Source organism: Sorex fumeus, unplaced genomic scaffold, assembly GCF_029834395.1.
Source record: "Sorex fumeus unplaced genomic scaffold, SorFum_2.1 ptg000037l, whole genome shotgun sequence".
NCBI lineage: Eukaryota > Metazoa > Chordata > Mammalia > Eulipotyphla > Soricidae > Sorex > Sorex fumeus.
The window spans coordinates 64,198,723-64,217,693 of record NW_026606094.1 but is presented as its reverse complement, the minus strand read 5'-3'; the positions used below and the strand labels follow the sequence as shown (position 1 = coordinate 64,217,693).

General features: G+C 41.8%; 1 protein-coding gene across 1 annotated transcript in view; it reads left to right on the top strand.

The window, feature by feature from the left end:
- RAPGEF5 (Rap guanine nucleotide exchange factor 5) overlaps nucleotides 1-18,971 on the top strand; it is a 267,287-nt gene that overhangs the window by 146,821 nt on the left and 101,495 nt on the right. The window contains exon 9 of the mRNA XM_056118696.1: nucleotides 9,857-9,982. Coding sequence (XP_055974671.1) covers nucleotides 9,857-9,982 — 126 coding nt within the window. The remainder of the gene's footprint in view (nucleotides 1-9,856; nucleotides 9,983-18,971) is intronic.

Below are 18,971 nucleotides of genomic sequence, written 5' to 3'. Positions count from 1 at the left end.
TTGCCAGTGTACATTTCTTGCCACCAACGTCCCCACCCCATCCCCTGCCTCTATGGTAGACACTTTTCTTCTCTTCCTCTGCCCCTCTCTCTTTTCCTTTTAGGCACTGTGGTTTGCAGTCCTGTTACCAAAAGGTTATCATGTATATCACTTTACCTCCTTTCAGCACCCAGTTTTTGTCCAGAGAGATCATTTCCAACTGTCATTGTCATAGTGGTCACTTCTCTGTCCTAACTGCCCCCTCCCTCAACCTCCCACACCGTAACAAACTTCCTATCCTGGACCAGTTCTCCTGGCTCTTGTTTCTATTTGGGTATTATTATTTTTTTAAATGAATGAATTTTTATTATTTATTTTTAAGATTGTATTATTGAATCACTGTGATAGAGCTTTACAAAACAAACACTGTCCTCCTATTGTTCATCGATTTTGCTCGAGCGGGCCCAGTAATGTCTCCATTTTGAGACTTGTTGTTACTGTGTTTGGCATATCGAATACATCACGGGTAGCTTGCCAGGCTTTGCCGTGCGGGTGAGATACTCTTGGTAGCTTGCCGGGCTTTCCAAGAGGGGTGGAGGAATCGAACCCAGTTCAGCCAGGCAGGCTGCGCACAAGGCAAATGCCCTACCGCTGTGTTATCTCTCCAGCCCAGATCTTTACAAAGCTGTTCATAAATTGGTTTCAGTCATACAGTGTTCCAACACCCATCCCTCCACCACTGTAGTACATTTCCCAGCACCAGTGTGGTTTGCAGTATAGATACCGACAGGTCATTCGGTATATCCCTTTATCTACTTTTAACACTCAGTACTCCAGTGTGATTATTTCCAACTATTATTATCTTCCTGGTGCCTTTTCTATCTTACCTACCTTCTGCGCCCCCCCCCCCACTTGTGGTTCATTCCAACCATTAACCTGTCCCCCTAGACCCTATTTTTCCTGACCCTGGATATGACTTCTAAATATATATATATATATATATATATATATATATAACAAAGAAACAAATGAATGTAGTCATTCTATATCTGTCCCTTTCTTTCTGACTCATTTCACTAAGTACACCCATTTATAGGCAAATTTCATGACTTCGTTTTTCCTAACAACTGAGAAGTGTTCCATGCACAAAAATCAGATCAAAATGGATTAAAGACTTCAACATCAGACCCAAATCTATAAAGTACATGGAAGAAATGGTAAGCAAAACCCTCCATGATATTGAAGCTAAAGATATCTTCAAAGATGAAATGCCACTGACCAAGCAAGTGGAAGCAAAGTTAAACAAATGGGACTACATTGTGCTAAGAAGCTTCTACACCTCAAAAGAAACAGTGAGGTTTCAGGTTACAAAGACAGTATACAAAGACAGCCTTCAGAATGGGAAAGGATATTCACCCAAAACCTTCTGATAAGGGGTTAGTATCAAAGGTATACAAGGCACTGGTTAACTTTATAAGAAAAAAAAAATCCAACCCCATCAAAAAGTGGGGAGAAGAAATAAACAGAAATGTTCTCAAAGAAAAGATTCAAATAGCAAAAAGGCACATGATGAAATGCTCCCCATCACTAATCATCAAGGAGATGCAAATCAAAGCAACAATGAGATATCACCTTACACCACAGAGACTGACACACGTCCAAAAGAATAAGAACAACCAGTGCTGGCTCGGATGAGGGGAGAAAGGGACTCGCCTTCATCATTGGTGAGAATGCCAACCATTTTGGAAAACAATATGGACGTTCCTCAAAAAATTAGAAATTGAGCTCCCATTTGACCCAGCAATACCACTTCTGAGAATATACCCTGTGGGCCCAAAAACACATAGTAGAAACATCATCTGCATCCCTATGTTCATTGCAGCACTATTCACCATAGCCAGAATCTGGGAATAATCTGAGTGCCCAATAACAGACGAATAGGTAAAGAAACTTGGGTATTATTCTTGATGAGAAATTTTTTAATGTGGCTTGAAATTCTTCCTTTGACTCAAGTGGTCAAAGGAACTGGATTTGGAGGCTGGCAAGAGAGCTCAGTAATCAGGGATGCAAGAGTCCAGTTCTAGCCCCAGCTCTGTGTTGCCTTTGAACACTGCTGGATGTATCCCTGGAGCCTTCCAGCATTGCCAGAGTGACCTGGGCAGTCCCCACAGGCCTGAGCACATCTGCATACCCTCAGGTGTTCATATTGAACTTGACCCTGCTAGCTGCCTACCACTGGGATTGGCCGAGGACTCCTGAGCACTGCTGGGGAGGCTGCTCCCATTATAAAAAACAAAATTTTAAAAAAAACTCTTATTCCAGGCTGTAATTGCTGTCACAGGAAACCGATGATCCCCTTAAATCCTGAATGTTTGGATGTATTAGAACTTGTTCTGTGTTCTCTCTCTCTCTCTTTCTCTGTCTCTCTCTCTCTTCTCTCTCTCTCTCTCTTATTTGTCAACTTTGCTGCCCTACTCAGCAGAATAGCTTGCTAATGTATTAAGACTATAAATTATTACTGCAGAATGTCTCTCAGTTCAAAGCACTATTTAATACTAGTGACCCACCCTGCTTGAACTTGCAAATTCAAGGAACAGATATATGTGGAAATGAGGGAGCCCCTTTATCAATTATGTAGAAGTATAACGCTGTCTCTTTAGTTTCATGGGAAGAGGTAATTACATGGTATAATATACTAAGAAAGTATTTGAGGGAAATAGCAGTTATAAATTCTATGTAATTATGGTTTCAGCTTCCATCTCTTCTCCCAGCATGCTCTTTTAAGATACAGTGTGACAGTCAATTTTTATCAGGTGTTTCTGTCCAAACACTGTTGTACTTTCACACAAGGGATTCCCCAAGGAAGGATGACCAGAGGAATGGTTTCCGGAAGCTGGCGTTGTGTTGTCGGTGATGGACTAGGAGCCCTTGGATGATTTCTAAGGCTCGTGTTGCCCCAGCATGGGGGCTCAGGACTGTAAATCTGTCATTATATCACACTTTCTCTCCTCAGCACTTTTCACTGTGGGTGCTTCTTGCTGCTTTCTCCAATTATTAAAGGATATATTTTTCTCTCTCAGTCAGGAAGAAGAATTTCTTTTAATCATTTATTTCTGTCTGAAGAAATATGAGAAAATGAATACTTGCTACAATAAGATTACTATTTTTTTAAAATTTGACTTGTCTTCTGAATTTTGCAGGAAAGAATTCTTAATATTTTCTGTTTAGAAGCTAGGGATATATGCTTTTAATTCTTATATCTATTATCTCAGTCCCTCAGCGTTCTGTTTTGTGATTTGGGTTTGGGGATTAGAATAGATTCAAATTTTAGAGAGAGGACTCTGTGATGTAGCAATCAGTAAGAGTTTATCTGAATACCTTGCATTTGTATTGAATAGCATTCTATACTTGCAAATGTTCATTCACCGAAGGTGGATACATTCTCATTCTTTGCATTTCCTTGGCAGCAATTTTTGTGAATTCTTTTTAGGTCATAGAAAATGTGGCTTTAAAATTAGAATAGTAAAGAAATGTTTTCATGTAAAACTGTGGTGCTTCTCCTTTGTCATAAAAAGTGTTAATTTGTCATCCCTGTCATCCCTGTAGGAATTCTGTTCAAGTTCACTAAAAGAATAGACCAGACATTTTTATGACTCCATTTTTAAAGGAAATGGACTTTTCATTTACATTTGTAACATTTCTCTGAAACTGAAAATCATACGAATAGCTTCAATTATACATTACCGAGTCCTTTCCCTCCAAAAAAAGAAACTTTGAAAGATTTTAAATCTTTTAAATTACTCTCCTGACAGTTACACACAAATCTTTTCTTTTAAACCAGTCCTAGCAAGTTAGGTAAACTGTTCATAATTAGTTGCACATAGAGACATTAAGTAGTCCAAGAACAAAAAACAGGTCTCAATCATGGGTTAGTCATCCTGCTCTCCTGCTTTAACAAACCTCTGAAGTTATTCATCAATTCGTGGGATATTTTGAGTCACTCAGTTATGGAGCTGTGAAAGGAACGTCCTGGAGAGCATCTGAGTCCCAGGAAACTTCAGCCTTGGAACCAGTCCCGGGTGTGTGGGCATCTCTCTGGGCTCAAAGTTAGTTCTTCAGGGAATGAAGAACTTGCATTCAAAATTTGGGGGTAGCTATTATGTAAGGAAAGTGTTGGAATGACTGTCTTGTGAAAATGCATTTAGAAATTGGACAGAAACCAAGAGACATCAAGACGACAATATTCCTTTTTTAAATTATAAGACAGTTTGATTATAAATGCAAGAAAATTAAGTAGACACAAAGCCTATTTCATTTTCCATTGAAATATGACATTATACCATCATTTACGTTTAAAGTACGCACCAGTGAAAAGCAGCATGTCAGTGGCCTTTTCTGTTGTAATATGCCCTTTTCAAAACACACACACACACACACACACACACACACACACACACACACACCCCTCAACACTGCACACCCCTGCCTTTCTTTTTATATTCTGGTAACCCCTAACTGGTCTTTATTCCAAAAGGTTGCTTTGGGGGGGAGGCCAACATCCAATGGTGCTCAGGGCTTACTCCAAGCTCTGTTCCCCAAATCAGCTCCTGCTAGGGGCTTATGGGACCATATGTGGTGTTAGGGATTCAAACTAGGGTTCACAAGATGTAAGGAGAGCACTGGAACCTGGTACATCTCAGTGTGTTCCCCCACCTCCACACCAAAGCCTATTTTTAATGTTTATAATTAGATGTTTAATTAATTTAATGTTTTTAATCTTTCCCTGTCAACGTTTTTAATCAGTGACTTAGAGAGTTGCACCATTTTTACTTGTCCAGCAGGTGGTGCTATATTTGACAAAATTTAATTTTATTTGGTATCTTTTTTTTTTTTTTAATCTTTTACTTTTGCTAGCTTCCAAGCTGTAGCACTGTCCTCCTGTTGTTCACCGATTTGCTCGAGCGGGCACCAATAACGTCTCCATTGTGAGACTGGTTGTTACTGTTTTTGGCACATTGAATATGAGGAGCGGAAGAATCCATCCCGGGTCAGCCACGTGCAAAGCAAATGCCCTACCCACTGTGCTATCGCTCCAGCCCCTACATTCCGTAGGAACTGAAATTTTGTAGCTACAAAAGTCGTGGCAGCAGGTTCAGGGAGGGGTCATGGAGAGGTCTAGTGGCTCTTGTGATTCTAAAGCTGTTTCCATTCCAGCCATCCTCCCCACCCCCCACCCCCCTCTACCCTCCATCCCTCCCACCTCCATGTACAAGACTTACACTTAGCTTTCTGCTCAGGGATCTTCCTGGTGAAGCTTGGGGTGCGAGGGATCAAACACTGTAGTATCACCCAACTTCTTTTGACCCCTTTTCGCCCAAGAAATGCAACAGGCGTGTGCTTGCCAGCTACTTGGCAAGGTTGACGTTTCCTTAAATTTTTCATTATTGTGCATTCAGAGATCTTTCACCGTGGTCTCTGACGTGACGCCCACTTTCACTTACATGGCCATACTGTCACGGTTCACAGTTTAATAGGCTGAAGGCTAGTGGGTTTCTCTGTGTCCTGCGTTCATGGTCTCGTGTCCAGTCTGTGCCAAGCACCCCAGCTTTTTCTGTTGGCCTCACCTGAACAATGGAGGTATAATCTGTGCTGGCTCCTTTGCCCTGTCTCCCAGGTCCCTGCTTCTGTGGAGGGATGGTGACTCTCCCCATCACTAGGACCCTTGTGGGACTCTGACTGCAGGATGTCCTGTGGTGTCCATGGCCTCCCTGTCGGTTGGTGTGCCTATGGGGAAGGAAGGAAGTGGGGAACCTCCTGTCACTGTCTCATTCCTGGACTTGTGCTTAAAATGCTGATTTGTGGGCTCAAGGGCTAGTGCTGGGGTTAAAATACTTGTCATGTGCACCCCATATGGTTCCCAGCCCTTCCCAGAGTGACCTCTGAGTACACCACAGCTCCGAGTGTGACCCCCACACACAAACAATAAAATTAATACAATAACAAAATACATAATGCATATGTTCAATCACTGTCACTGTCACCATCCCTGTCCTCCCGTTGTTCATCAATTTGCTTGAGTGGGCCCAGTAACATTGTGAGACTTATTGATAAAGAGTTTGGCATATCGAATACATCACAGGTAGCTTGCCAGGCTTTGCCGTGTGGGTGAGATACTGTCGGTAGCTTGCCAGGCTCTCCAAGAGGGGCAGAGGAATCAAACTCTGGATGGCCAGGTCGGCCGCCTGCAAGGCAAATGCCCTACCTGCTGTGCTATCGCTCCAGCCTTATTAAAAATATATTTCCTCATGAAGCAAAGGTATATACAGATATACCTTTATATACCTTAACAGGGGCCAGAGCGATAATATAGCAGGGAAGGCATTTACCTTGCACACAGCCGACTGATCTTAACATGATATCAAGGATGTTTAGAGTGACTTAAAAATCTACATAGAAGCAAACAAAATGGTCCCAGTTTCTAATATTTCCTCTACTTTTATTACGGGTTGTTTTTTATGTAAGCTTTGTCTTAACCTTTTTTTATTATTATTGAATCACAGTGAGATACAGTTACAAACTTTCATGATTGCGTTTCAGTCATACAATGATCGAACACCCATCCCTCCACCAATGCACATTTTCCACCACCAATGTTCCCAATGTTCCTGCCACCCCCACCCCAACCCACCCCCTGCCTTTGTGGCAGGCACCTTCCTTCTTACTCTCTCTCTCTCTCTCTCTCTCTCTCTCTCTCTCTCTCTATTTTTGAGCATCATGGTTTGCAATACGGATACTGAGAGGCTGTCATGTTTGATCCTTAGTCTACTTTCAGCACACATCTCCCATCTCGAGAGATCTTTCTAACCATCATTGAGTTAGTGATCCCTTCTCCATCCCAAGTGCCTTTTCTGCCAGCACATGAGGCCGGCTTCCAAATAGTGGAGCCATCCTCCTGGCCCTTATCTCTACTATCCTTAGAAGTTAGTCTTATGTTATTAATTTGTTTTTAACTGAGGTAATGCTGATTTACACAAGTGTAAACATGCCATGCCACCACCAAAGTTCCAGTACCCTTTCAGAGTCTATTTAAAAAACAAGTCTGCTGTTTTGTAAAAATTTACATGGAGGGAGAGGAGAGGCCATAGTATAGCCCAAGACCTTGAGCCTGACCCCCAGCCCTACATGTCCCCGAGATCACCATATCACCAACCACTGAATCTTTGGGCCTGAACCACCTCTTCCTAGAGCATAATCAAGCGAAGCCCTACCTAGGGCCCCCCACTTAAAAATCTTTGTCAGGGTCAGGGTGATAGAACAGTGGATAGGTTGTTTGCCTTTCACGAGGCCAACTCAGATTTGATCCCCAGCACCCCGTAGAGTCCCCTGAGCCTGCCAGGAGTGTTCCCTGAACACAGAGTCAGAGGTTGAGCCATGAGCACCAATGGGCATGGTCCAAAAACGCAAAATGAAAATTCAAAATCTGGATGGACCCCATAGATGGAGGGAAAGACTCAACTTCCTGAGCCCAGGAGTAAGGAAGCTTCATTACTGAGAAATGTAACAGACTCAGTCCACATGCTCATCAGTTCCCTGATGCCTCAGTCAACTGTCCCACTGTCGAAGGTACCTCCATCCAAAAGTGCTCCCTGGGAAGTAGGGGACCATAAGGAGTGCACAGAGGCCAGCAGATCCTGAGGTTTCAGCGCCTCTCTCCAGCAGAGGAAGCACTTCCTATAAGGACAGAAGGCTGGAGAGACATCCTCGAAGCCCACAAAAACAAATGCTCTTAGATAATAGAAACTTGTTCTTATAAGTGTCTGAACATTTAAAGGACATTAGCCACTTGCATGTAGAAGTTCTCCAAAGAGTTTCCCTGTTCTCTTCATTTAAACTACTTAAAGGATACAGTTCATCTTGTTTTGCATTTTTCTACTATTGTTTTAAAGAGTCTTTATGTTCAACCATCTAAGTAGAAATATTTGACTTTATGGCTTCACTGGAATCCTGACCCACAGTTTGCTCCAGAAAGAGGCCAATTAAATTACATCACACACAATTAAATCACAGGGGCCCTTGGTATTGCCTGAAAATAGTATTGTACTTCCGTGTCAACTGTCCCATTCTCTGGGTCATGGAGTTGACAAACCACAGTAGAGGAGATGTTTCTATGAGTACTGTTATTGTCACATAGTTTACTCACTGATATATCATTTCTTGCCACCTTTCTGCACAAAATCATAACACAGGGGAGTCACTTAGATCCCAGGGGCCACTGGATAGTAGGAGCCCCCCAGATAACATTTCATTCATTGTCATTACAGTGTCGGTAAGGTAAAGGTAAGGTAAAGCCCTCCCGTTGATCGTCGATTTGCTCGAGCGGGCCCAGTAACGTCTCCATTGGAGACTTTGTTGTTACTGTGTCTGGCATATCCAATACTCTCGGTAGTAGGGGGGAAAAAACCCAAAGAATGTTGAGTGAAACAATATTCTTCAAGAACATGACTTTAATATGTCATTTCTCTTAAAGTTGATATTTCTAAGAACCCATCAATGATGTTAAATGAGGACTTACTGTATTTACATGCTGGTGCTTTACAAAAATATTGCCAGCACATGCAACTTCAAATACTACTACATGTTCTTTCTCCCTCTCCCTCTCTCTCTCTCTTTCTCTCTGTCTCTCTTTCTCACTCTGCCCCTCCCTCCTTATTTCTCTCTGTCTCTGTCTCTCTCTCTCATACCTCCAGCATCATCTTCTGAAAGTGCTTACTCTCTGCTACTAAATTCACATTTTTCTGTGAAGCTTTCCAGAAAGATTTTCCACATGCACCTCCCCTCCCCGACCCTCCACGCCAGGATATGCACTTTCCTGCATATTCCCCTCTCTTCTTTATCTTCCCTCCTGACATTAACATGTGAATTCACATTTCTGTTTGAGATAGGTCTTTAGAAATTTCTTTATTAGATCAAGTCGCTATATGTCACTATGAGTCGTTTTTTGAAGAATTTGATCAAAAGCAACGCACAATTCGTGTTGTACAATGCACAATTTGTGTTGTACAGTCTTTCCAATTAAAGTCCTAGACATTCCTCCTTAATATTACTATTATGATGTATTTGGATATAAAATATATTTTATATAAAATATAATTTATTATGTAATTATATGTTTATAAATATATAAAATATACATTTTATATAATATATAAATAGATAGGTAGATTTATATATGATGCTTTTCAGATTGTTTGCAAACTCTAATTAATAAAATTTTATGCTTCTTCCAGTCTACTTAATAAACTTTTCCACCATATTTCATGCAGTATTGGAGGTCTTTTGCTAATAATACCCCATAGTAATTTTCCAGTTGTCAAAAAAATTATCTTAAGATCTTCTTAGCTGTGTATTTGTACATGGAATGATCTGGTGGAGCAAAAGAATTAGGTTGTGTCCTGTTATTTTTAGTACACTCCATATCACTTCCCTCTTACTGCCAGGGTGGTTCCTGGCTAACTTTCCCATGAGTTTTTAACCTCTTGCTACGCTTATGTAACAGGAAACAGGCTGTCAGGAACAAATTGTGGCATATCAGGAGCACACGTTAGTGGCAAATATTTTAGTTCGCTGTGCCCTTCGTGCTCTTCAAGTAGACTGATAAACTGTCTTAACGTTTGTCTCAGAGCACAGCTGAATTTAATCTGTTCCTAGATTTCAAAAACAGATTTTTTTCAGTCTGGGGAAAGCAAAGCCTTTTGCCAGGACCACCATCTAATCCACAGGAGAAAAAATGAACTTATCATAAAGTGAACTTTGCAGTGGTGTCATGTCCTGGGACTGCGGATTTAAGTATATCTTCACTTTTTCTCCAACTTTTAAGGCAGGGGTGATGTGCAAACTTCAGGAGAGAGATGATATCGGACGGATTGAACTGGTCCAGAAGCTGGCAAGAGAAAACTGTCAGTTTCTGCAGACGGAGAAAAAAGAACAGGAGAAATCTGAACACGTAAGCTCTTTTACTTTTGGGGGCGTAAGGTTGAAAGGGTGGAAGATGTCTCTGCCTGGCTGTATGTTGAAAGGAAAGAATGTATTCAGTTGTTTATATTTTGGTTTTTTTGTGTGTGTGTCTCCTCCTAGGCTGCTTATAGCTCTAAGTCAGTGGTTTATCACACTAGATTTATAAGGAACTCTTCTGAGAAATGAATCATATAGAAACTACAGAAAAAGAAAATGTGTCTATTTATGATTCCTGTTTCATGGCTTTTAAGAATGCCTGAAGGGGTGTGGCCCCATCAGATAGCATTATCGAACGTGAATTTTGCAAGAACTTTTCCATGGACTTGTGTGTATGTGTGATATCGGTGGAGTTGAGCTGACCAAACAAAAACATATCCATGAAAAGAAGAGAAAAACATGTTACTGATGTTCTCTCCAAGTGGGAGAGTCAGAGGGGAGTTTTCCCTGTATCTTCTGAATGTTTGTATTCCAACAAGAGTTATATTGTTTGGATGTAGTTAAACCAGAGGAAAGGGACGTTCAGCTCGGCCTTCCTGAAAGCAGTTATTCAGATGGCCTTAGAGCTGAGACCACTACTCTCGGGGGAGACAATGGGGTAGCTTTCTTCAACTAGACATTGTTGTCCAGGGACTGTGGCTTGTTGTTTTTAAGCCGGCACTCTCTTGGTGCCCGCCGAACCCTCCAGGATCATTCGTGCAAGAGGAAAATTCCTCAGTGCTTATAAACATGTTTTTCTCTGACTTTTTTTTTTTGCCTCCCCCTTGGAATTTTATTTTCAATACTTTCCAAGAAGGAAAAAATTGCTCCGTTCTCTTTCTGCTCCAGGACCATCTATGCAGAAGTCAGTGTGTGGTGGGCAGAAGAGGTGAGCTGTTGGAGGCAGGCAGCTGTTTAAGAGTCTAGCACAGCCCTAACTGCAATATCCAGCTGTGGCGGTTGGCGTCTAGAGGGGAAGAATAATGGAGCATTTCCAGAGTTTTGTCAATGAAATATTTTAGGAATGGCGGTTGACTCTAAGTTTGAATGGAAGGTTCCAGAGTCTTCACCTTGCTGGGTCCCCTCCAAAAGCTTCAGAACTTTGTCAAATGGATTGAAAGTGCCTTGGATAGTCACAGGATCTGTCTGCCTCCTAACCTCTCTCCTCCTTAGAATATTTGGATAGCGTTGTGTGTGCTTTGAATTTCTCAAAACAATGTCCCTTCAGATGCATTTTAATCTGAAGAGCAAGTTTCTTAAGGCTGTGTTGTACTTATTTTAAGGTGTATCTTGCCCCCCACATTTTGGCAGCTGAGAAAGTTGGATGATTCTGTACAGTTGCTCGTATGACAACATGTCTCATTTAAATTGTGAGCATATTTCCCCCTTAAAATGAGTGATGTCTTTTGTAATGGATTGAATATTTAATTTAATGAAATAGAGACAGCCTGAGAGCAAGCCATAATCTTTTAAACTGAAACCGTTGTTTCACTTCGCCAAGATTGCTCTAGGCCACAACTTTCTACAGCTTTATAGAAAAAATACTTGAGTTTCCTTTGTCTTATATTAGTTCAATCCAGAATGTTCTAGGTACAGTAAATGAAAGTATGATTATACTTAAAATTTATAACAATAAAAATCTGAATTTGATGCTGATAATTGAAAAGCTTCAACACGGGACAGAATTTAGTGGGAGAAGATGTATCCCTTTGCTCTGGTTATTTACTTATGTTATTTGTAAACATTTTAGAGTGTAAATGAAAACAGTAGACTATTTTTTTGTTTGGTTGGTTTTTGTTTGGGGGCCATACCCGATGGTGCTCATGGCTTACTCCTGACTCTGACTCAGAAATCACTCCTGGTGGGGTTTGGAGAACCATACGTGGTATTTGGGATCAAGCCTAGGTGGGGTGTGTGCAAGGCATGTGCTCTACCTGCTTTACTATCTCCCCACCCTCAATAGTGAGGGTTTTGTTTTCATGGATGTCTTAATATGAATGCACTAACATCCATGGTCTTGAATGTTTATGCTTCTCAAGCGAAAGTAGCCCATTGATATGCATTGGAATTATGGCTCTTTCTAGGTAGACTTCTCCTATAAACTTCTCTTTTCTGTGGCATTATCCCTAAGTCTTCATACCAGGTAAACGAATCAGCTTTCAAAATTGACATTTCTATAGAAACCCTACCAAATGTATTACTTGATACTAGATGTTTGCACTTTTTATACTAATTTATTAGGAATCCAAACCATCTGTTAGGTTCTCTGATTAGCCTGTCAGAGAATCTAACATTTGATGCACGTAAGCCTTTATTTATATGCATCAGGTTCACAGCATTCAGGTGACAGGAGCAGTGCTTCCATTCCCCTGCCCTTGCTTCCCTTCCAATAGTGGCCCCCTGCCCGTCATGTGAAATCTCAGCTGCAGCACTCAGCATGTACAGAGGAAACCGCAGTTTACTTAGTGTAAACCTCAATCTGCAGTTTCCTTTGCTTGTTTTAACAGCAACAATAAGGACCAAACCCTGGCATTCCATGCAGATTTCCTTTCTTTTATGTATGTAAAGCACTTTATCTGCTTCACCTACAACTCCTGGGTTAAGTGGGCCGTGGTCAAATTTTAGTTAACATCCAAATAGTCTATGAAATCGTTCTATTTTCCTGAACTGCTCTGCTCCTCCAGTTCCATCATACCACATCCCATTTTATATCAGTGCACCCAAATGAAAAAGCAACTTTGAATAACCATAGCATATGAGATACTCGACTATATAAAATAAAACTTGCTGCTGGTACATGTTGTTATAAATTGACTTACTGCTTTCAGAGTAGACATAACTAATATTTCCTTAAATTGGTAACAAACATGATTATAAAGGCATGCAATTAGGAAACCCTTCATTCTGTGCTTTTTGTCCAAGTGATTTTGCACTTTTAAATAAAAGCTAAATGCTCAATTATCACTCTCAAAGTACTTGTTTTTCCTATCTTCTACTCACTGGCTTTGGCAAAATTAGCCAACTCTTATTGCTAAGTGTTGAAAATTATTTCATGAGTCCTTGAAAAATGAGACAGAAATTTGCTCTTTCTCCTAAACATCTGATTTTAGCACTTGAAAGAAATTACCTCTTATGAAAGCGTCACAGTTCCTAGTCTTTATGATTATATCAGGGGAAGAAATTTGTCCTTTGAGCTTGACCTTAAAGCATGACTAATGTCACAGAAGGGAAGGGCAGGGAGAATGTTTCTGGCAGAGGAACTGGCTGGAAGACGCATAACTTGAGCCCAGATGCTTCGAAAAGCACGGAGGAGGGTGGGCTGACGGAGGCTGGAATTCAATTGTGAAAGACTCTAAACCACCCTAGAAAGTTTGGACTTGCCTTTCTGGCAATGACAAGCCACAAGGAAGGGAACTGGCATTATCAGATATGGTCTTGCTAAGATCTCTTTGGCATTGATTTCAAGGGGGAAAAATGAGTGATGCATCGGAAAGCTTTGGAGAAGACCTTTAGAAAGTTGTCAGGAGTTAGACGAAAGCTATAGAAGGGCTTTAACAATGGGCAATGACAAGTCATAGATGTTGGGAGTCATTTTGATGGTAAGTTGCATGTGACTGACCCAGGTACCACATATGGTCCCACGAGGAACCACCAGAAGTGATCGCAGACCACAGAATACAGAGCCAAAAGTAAGCTCTGACCATCGACCCCCACCCTCAAAAAAAAAAACAAGTTGAGGAAAATTATTCTTAGTGGAAGAATACTATTAAGCTATACACATCTCTAAACCTTAAGGTAAATGTCTTACAGAGCTTTCTGCAAAGGTGACCAACCATTTTGGTGCTAAAAAAAAAGTACATTTTTCTCCCCAAAAATCAAATCATTCCATGTTACTAGAGTATACCAAGAGTTGAGGAGGGGAAAAAAAATGGCAACAAAGAGGCAGAGGAAGGAAGGCAGAGGAAGTGGGAAGCAAGATTGGGACCAAACTACGGAAAATTCTGAGGGCTGAGAAATTTCACTTCATTCTAAATATAATTGACGGCTTGGTGTTGTGAGTTTTCTATGAAAAATGACGTGTGAGTGGAGGGATAGAACAGGGGTCGTCATGGCACTTTTCCTGCATGCAGCTGGACCTGGTTTAGTCCCTGGCATCATGTACAGTCCCTTGAGCACCATCAGGCGTGATCCCTGAGAACTGCCAAGTGTGGCCCCAAAAACCAAACAAACAGAAAAGGATTAGGAGGCTTCAGTTTGGTCAATGACATCATTCCAGTTTGACAGAGTAGAAACTGAGAAGTTACAGAGCAGAGTTGGACCATGAGTACAAGCTCTGGTCGGATCATCTCTGGAGCACTCTCTAAGGAGATTGTCATTCTTTGGCCAGTCCTCCTGAGAGGACAGTGAGCAAGATGGCAGGAAAACAAGGAGATGGCAGGAAGGACAGTGTTCTGAGGAGGAAGGGATGAGTTAGAGGCAGCCCTGGGGGCAGGAGATTGAGGGACATGTGCAAAGGGACTGTAGCAGAGGAGATGGGAAAGGGGCAATGGGAAGAGAACTTTGGGTACACTGAGCTTAGATTTATAAAGCATTGGCACTGTTCACTCTCCAGATCAGTGAGATGGTCATGCTGCACGTTCTATCTATAGAACCTGCTTCCTGCAATCCACTGGGCAGTTCATCAAAAAATTTAAAAAATTTAAAAAAAAAACGGAAATGTGGCTTTCAGAATAGAAATACCAGCCACTAGCTGAAACACCGGCAGCCTAAATCTCAAAATTCTGGCAGTGAGGGTCTGTAGGTATCTGTGAAAGCTATGCTCAGCAAATCCTTCCCAAGAGACCCAGTCTCTGCCACACACACCCGCTCCCGCTTTTCTTCAGTTCCTTTGTTAAGTCTGGGGACCCACCCTACTTCCTTCCCCTTTTCTAATTCACTCATAAAGCCTGGGTGGGAAGGGGATTTCTGCATGTTCCGAAACTGAATCTTTGCTGAGTCTGCTGCCAGGGGCAGGGTCTGTATCACTCAGTCTCAGCCGGAATTTCCTTTCCCTGTTTCCTGGAACCTCATCCTGGATTTCTGCCTGCATCAATCAGCTCCTGGTTTACAAGAGGGCCGGGGGATGGGAGAGAGGGGATGTGGCCTGGAGTATTCTTGATACTATCACTTCTAGCTCCCATGTTAAACATTAGTCTCTGCAGTTTCCCAACTTCCATTTGGTTGGCTACACAATTTATTAAATCATAAATATAAAATAAAGGTCCTTTCCCCCCCGCCCCCACTCTAATTGAAATTAATAAAAGAAGCATTATTTTATCATTCCATGTTCAAACTTGTGCTCTACATCAAGGCAGATAAAGTTAAAGACAATGTGGCCATTACCGGTAATTTATTTGAAACCAGAAAACTACTTAGAGACAAATAGAGTGTTATCACATTACTGCTATAACCAAAAGTAATTCTGATGCAATTATATATAATAATTATAAAAAGATAGTAAGTCAGTGCCACCAGGAAAGTGAAAAATGGTCATGTTAAAAAAATGTTTTTCTTCGTAACGAAGACCTGAGTGTGTGGTTTTGGTATAGAAGCAGTTTTTATAGACAATAGGGTTTCTTGGTTGAATTGTTTTGGTTCATTTTTCATCAGAAGTATTATGGCCACAGAGTTACACAAAGCAGTAGAAGATAGTTTCGACCTCTAAGACTTTACAAGCTAGCTTGGGGAAAATTATATAGAAAAAACGGAACCATTCAAGACAGTGTTTAATGATGTGTTTCTGTTCTCAGACATCCAGAGAAAGGGAACTACCTCTAGTAAATATTTTCCACAATTATGGCAATCCATGCTCTGCTTTATTCCACCACAGAATTCACACCTTGAGCTCATTTCTTGCGCTCTTTAAATTCTGGTTTATTGAAGACTGTTTTCCCCCAGGAAAGTGGCAGCTCCACTGAGGACGGAGGCCGGCGCTGTGATCATGCTGTCTGGTCCAGCCATCTGCTCATCAGCTGCATTTTTAGGTTCCTGCAAGAAGCCCATTGCAAGTGCCGGCATTTTTAAAAAGTACTTTCAGCAATTTTCAAGAGAGGGGAATTTGTCATTATGCTGTTTGTTTATTTCTGAAGGTACTCAAATTTCTTCTAAAAGGCCCAATTAAAAAAAAATTGATAACTAGAGTTATCAAACTTTCATTCTCAAAGGAGCCTGTGTTCTCCTTATCATAGATACTGCATCCTGGGTTTATCCATATTTTGTTTTCATAACATTTAAGTAGTTGTATTATCTCTTATGTAAAATTTTTCCCTTTGGGTTTTTTGCCTCTTGGGGGTAACTCTCACCCACACCCCAGTGACCTTCTGTTCTTTTCTCCCTGATCCTCAAGGACTGGTCTACATAGATATAACAGAAGAAAACTTTTAGGTCAGAGAGGCAGTATAGTGGGTAGGGCACTTGCCTTTCTTGCAGGTTATGCTAATTCAGTTCCCAGCACCCCATATGGTTCCCTGAGCCTCTTTGGGAGTGATCCCTGAGCACAGAGCCAGGAGTAAACCCTGTGTACCAGCAGGTGTGACTCCCAAATAAAAAATACGCAAAAGTAATTCTTTATAGAGTGATCAAATCTATAGAGGTATGATCAGTAACCGTGAAAATCTTGAATAATTTGGGACTGAAGAAATAGTACAGGGGTAGGGCATTTGCCTTGCACATGGTCAACCCCAGTTCAATCTCCCGCATCCCATATGGTTCCCCAGCACTGCCAGGAGTAATTCCTCAGTGCAGAGCCAGGTGTAACCCCTGAGCATTTCTGGGTGTGACCCAAAAAAGCCAAAACAAATAAAGGAAAGGAATGGAGAGAGGGAAGGAGAGAGGGAGGGAGGGAGGGAGGGAGGGAGGGAGGGAGGGAGGGAGGGAGGAAATCTTGAGTAATTTGCTTTTATTTGGCCATAGAAGGGAGGCGTTCAGACAAAATGAGAGAGAAAAGATGTAGAGTACTATGGTAATTGTGTACTTCTGAGGTGTGAAGAAATAAAATCCTGAAGAGAGAGAGAGTAATCAAGGAGCAGAGAGACAGCAGCCTGGGAGGAGTGAACACTCTGTGAGAGGCTGAGTGTGTCGGGTCCTGTGAAGTGCGTGCTATGTGCGTGCTATGGAAGCTTGTCACAGGGAACCCCCACTCACACAGTGAGACCGAACATTTGTTCCTGAGGAAAAGGCAGAGTGCAGGGCAAGGAAGAATGCATGCCTGGCATGCACAAAGCCCTGAAGTTTGATCCCAGCACCTTATCATCCCTTAAGCATCACTGGGTGTAGCCCTGGTGACCTCCGCAAGGACCACTTGGCAGCGCCTCCCCTCTATTAAACAGTTCAGGATCTAAAGGGTCAGAAGAGTTCTTCTAAGGGAAATGAGATGGCCAGGCACTCTGGGCCAAGCAAGACACACATATGGTGCCATGACAATGCAGAGAGAGGACGCTGTGACTCTCGAAGCAGATTTGCGTCGCCAGAACTGAAGGGGCCCTAGCTGGGGGCTGTGCACAGAAGCATCAGGGCTGAGCAGGGAGGCACAGGAGGCGCAGGCCTTACAGGAGTAACCAGAAGTCCTGGGTTCAGAGTAAAAGTGGGTTCTTGAGAACAATCGAAGCAAGACAGGAGTGAGCATGAGATTGCAGTGCTTGAAATCCCGCTGCTGCAGCGTGGAGATGGTTTGGATAGTGGAAGAATGGGTCCCACCTATGCCTTTCCAAGCTTCCTGACTCTCCTTCCCTGTCCTCGTCACTGGATTCCCATGAAGCTGCAGTAACTAGCATGAGCACTAGGGTTTGCTCAGAGGAGCTCAAGTCTAAGGTCATGAGCTGAGGTCTCTGTGACACTAGACTATCCATGTAGCACTGTCCTTCCGTTGTTCACTAATTTGCTCGAGCAGGCACCAGTAACGTCTCCATTGTGAGACTTGTTGTTACTGTTTTTGGCAGATTGAATACACCACAGGGAGCTTGCCAGGCTCTGCTGTGAGGGCGAGATACTCTCAGTAGCTTGCTGAGGGAAACAGAGGAATCGAACCCGGGTCTGCCATGTGTAAGGCAAAAGCCCTACATGCTGTGCTATTGCTCCAGCCCCACACTAGACTATAGAAGTACTAATTCATTCTTTCCCCTGCACAGGCCACTACCCTCCCGTCACTTTTCTTCCCAAAGCAAACTTCGACTCAAACCTGTTTTTGTGGATATCAATGTTGAACCTACTTGTTTGATTACCACCATATAGTCATATATGTTCACTTTCTTTTGTTTTCTGGTAGTCACACCTGGCAGTGTTTGGAGCTTACATCTGACTCTGCATTCAGGAATCATTGCTTGCAGGGCTTGGGGAACCATATGTGGTACTGAGGATCAAACCCAGGATAGCAGTGTGCAAGGCAATACTGCTTGTACTATCTCTCTGGTTCCTGTATGTTTACTTTAAATCCATTTTCTCTTTGATATTTATCTTATGTAAATTTGAAGTTTTGTCATTCCTGCTTTATTCAGATACTTGAACTGATTAAAAATGAAGAAAAGGAGTTTATCAAAACTTTCCATATAGGATACAAAGAACTCACTTTTCTTTTTGCAATGGAAAGTGGGTGGAAAGGAAAAATTTTCCATCTGGCATATAGCAGTCCTAAATGTTGTTTTAAGATAGCAAAAATAGAAGATTGCTGAAAATAACAGAACATAACAGACTGTGGGCAAATGTACAATACAGATTTTTTCTAATAAATCATGTTAAATACCCATATTTTACTTAAAACAGGACCACCTTCTTGTTTGTCATTACATAAGAACTGAAAATGTTTTTTAAAGCTTCACTTCATTACCAAAGCATACAGGACTCATTTGTGTCTCTAGACCAACAATGTAGCTCTCAGAGGGACCTGAAATAGGTTTTCCTGTTCTGAGATTTTGTCCTTTTCTGATATTTTTCTCCTTAAAGACATGGAGAAGTTAAGAGGTAGCCTG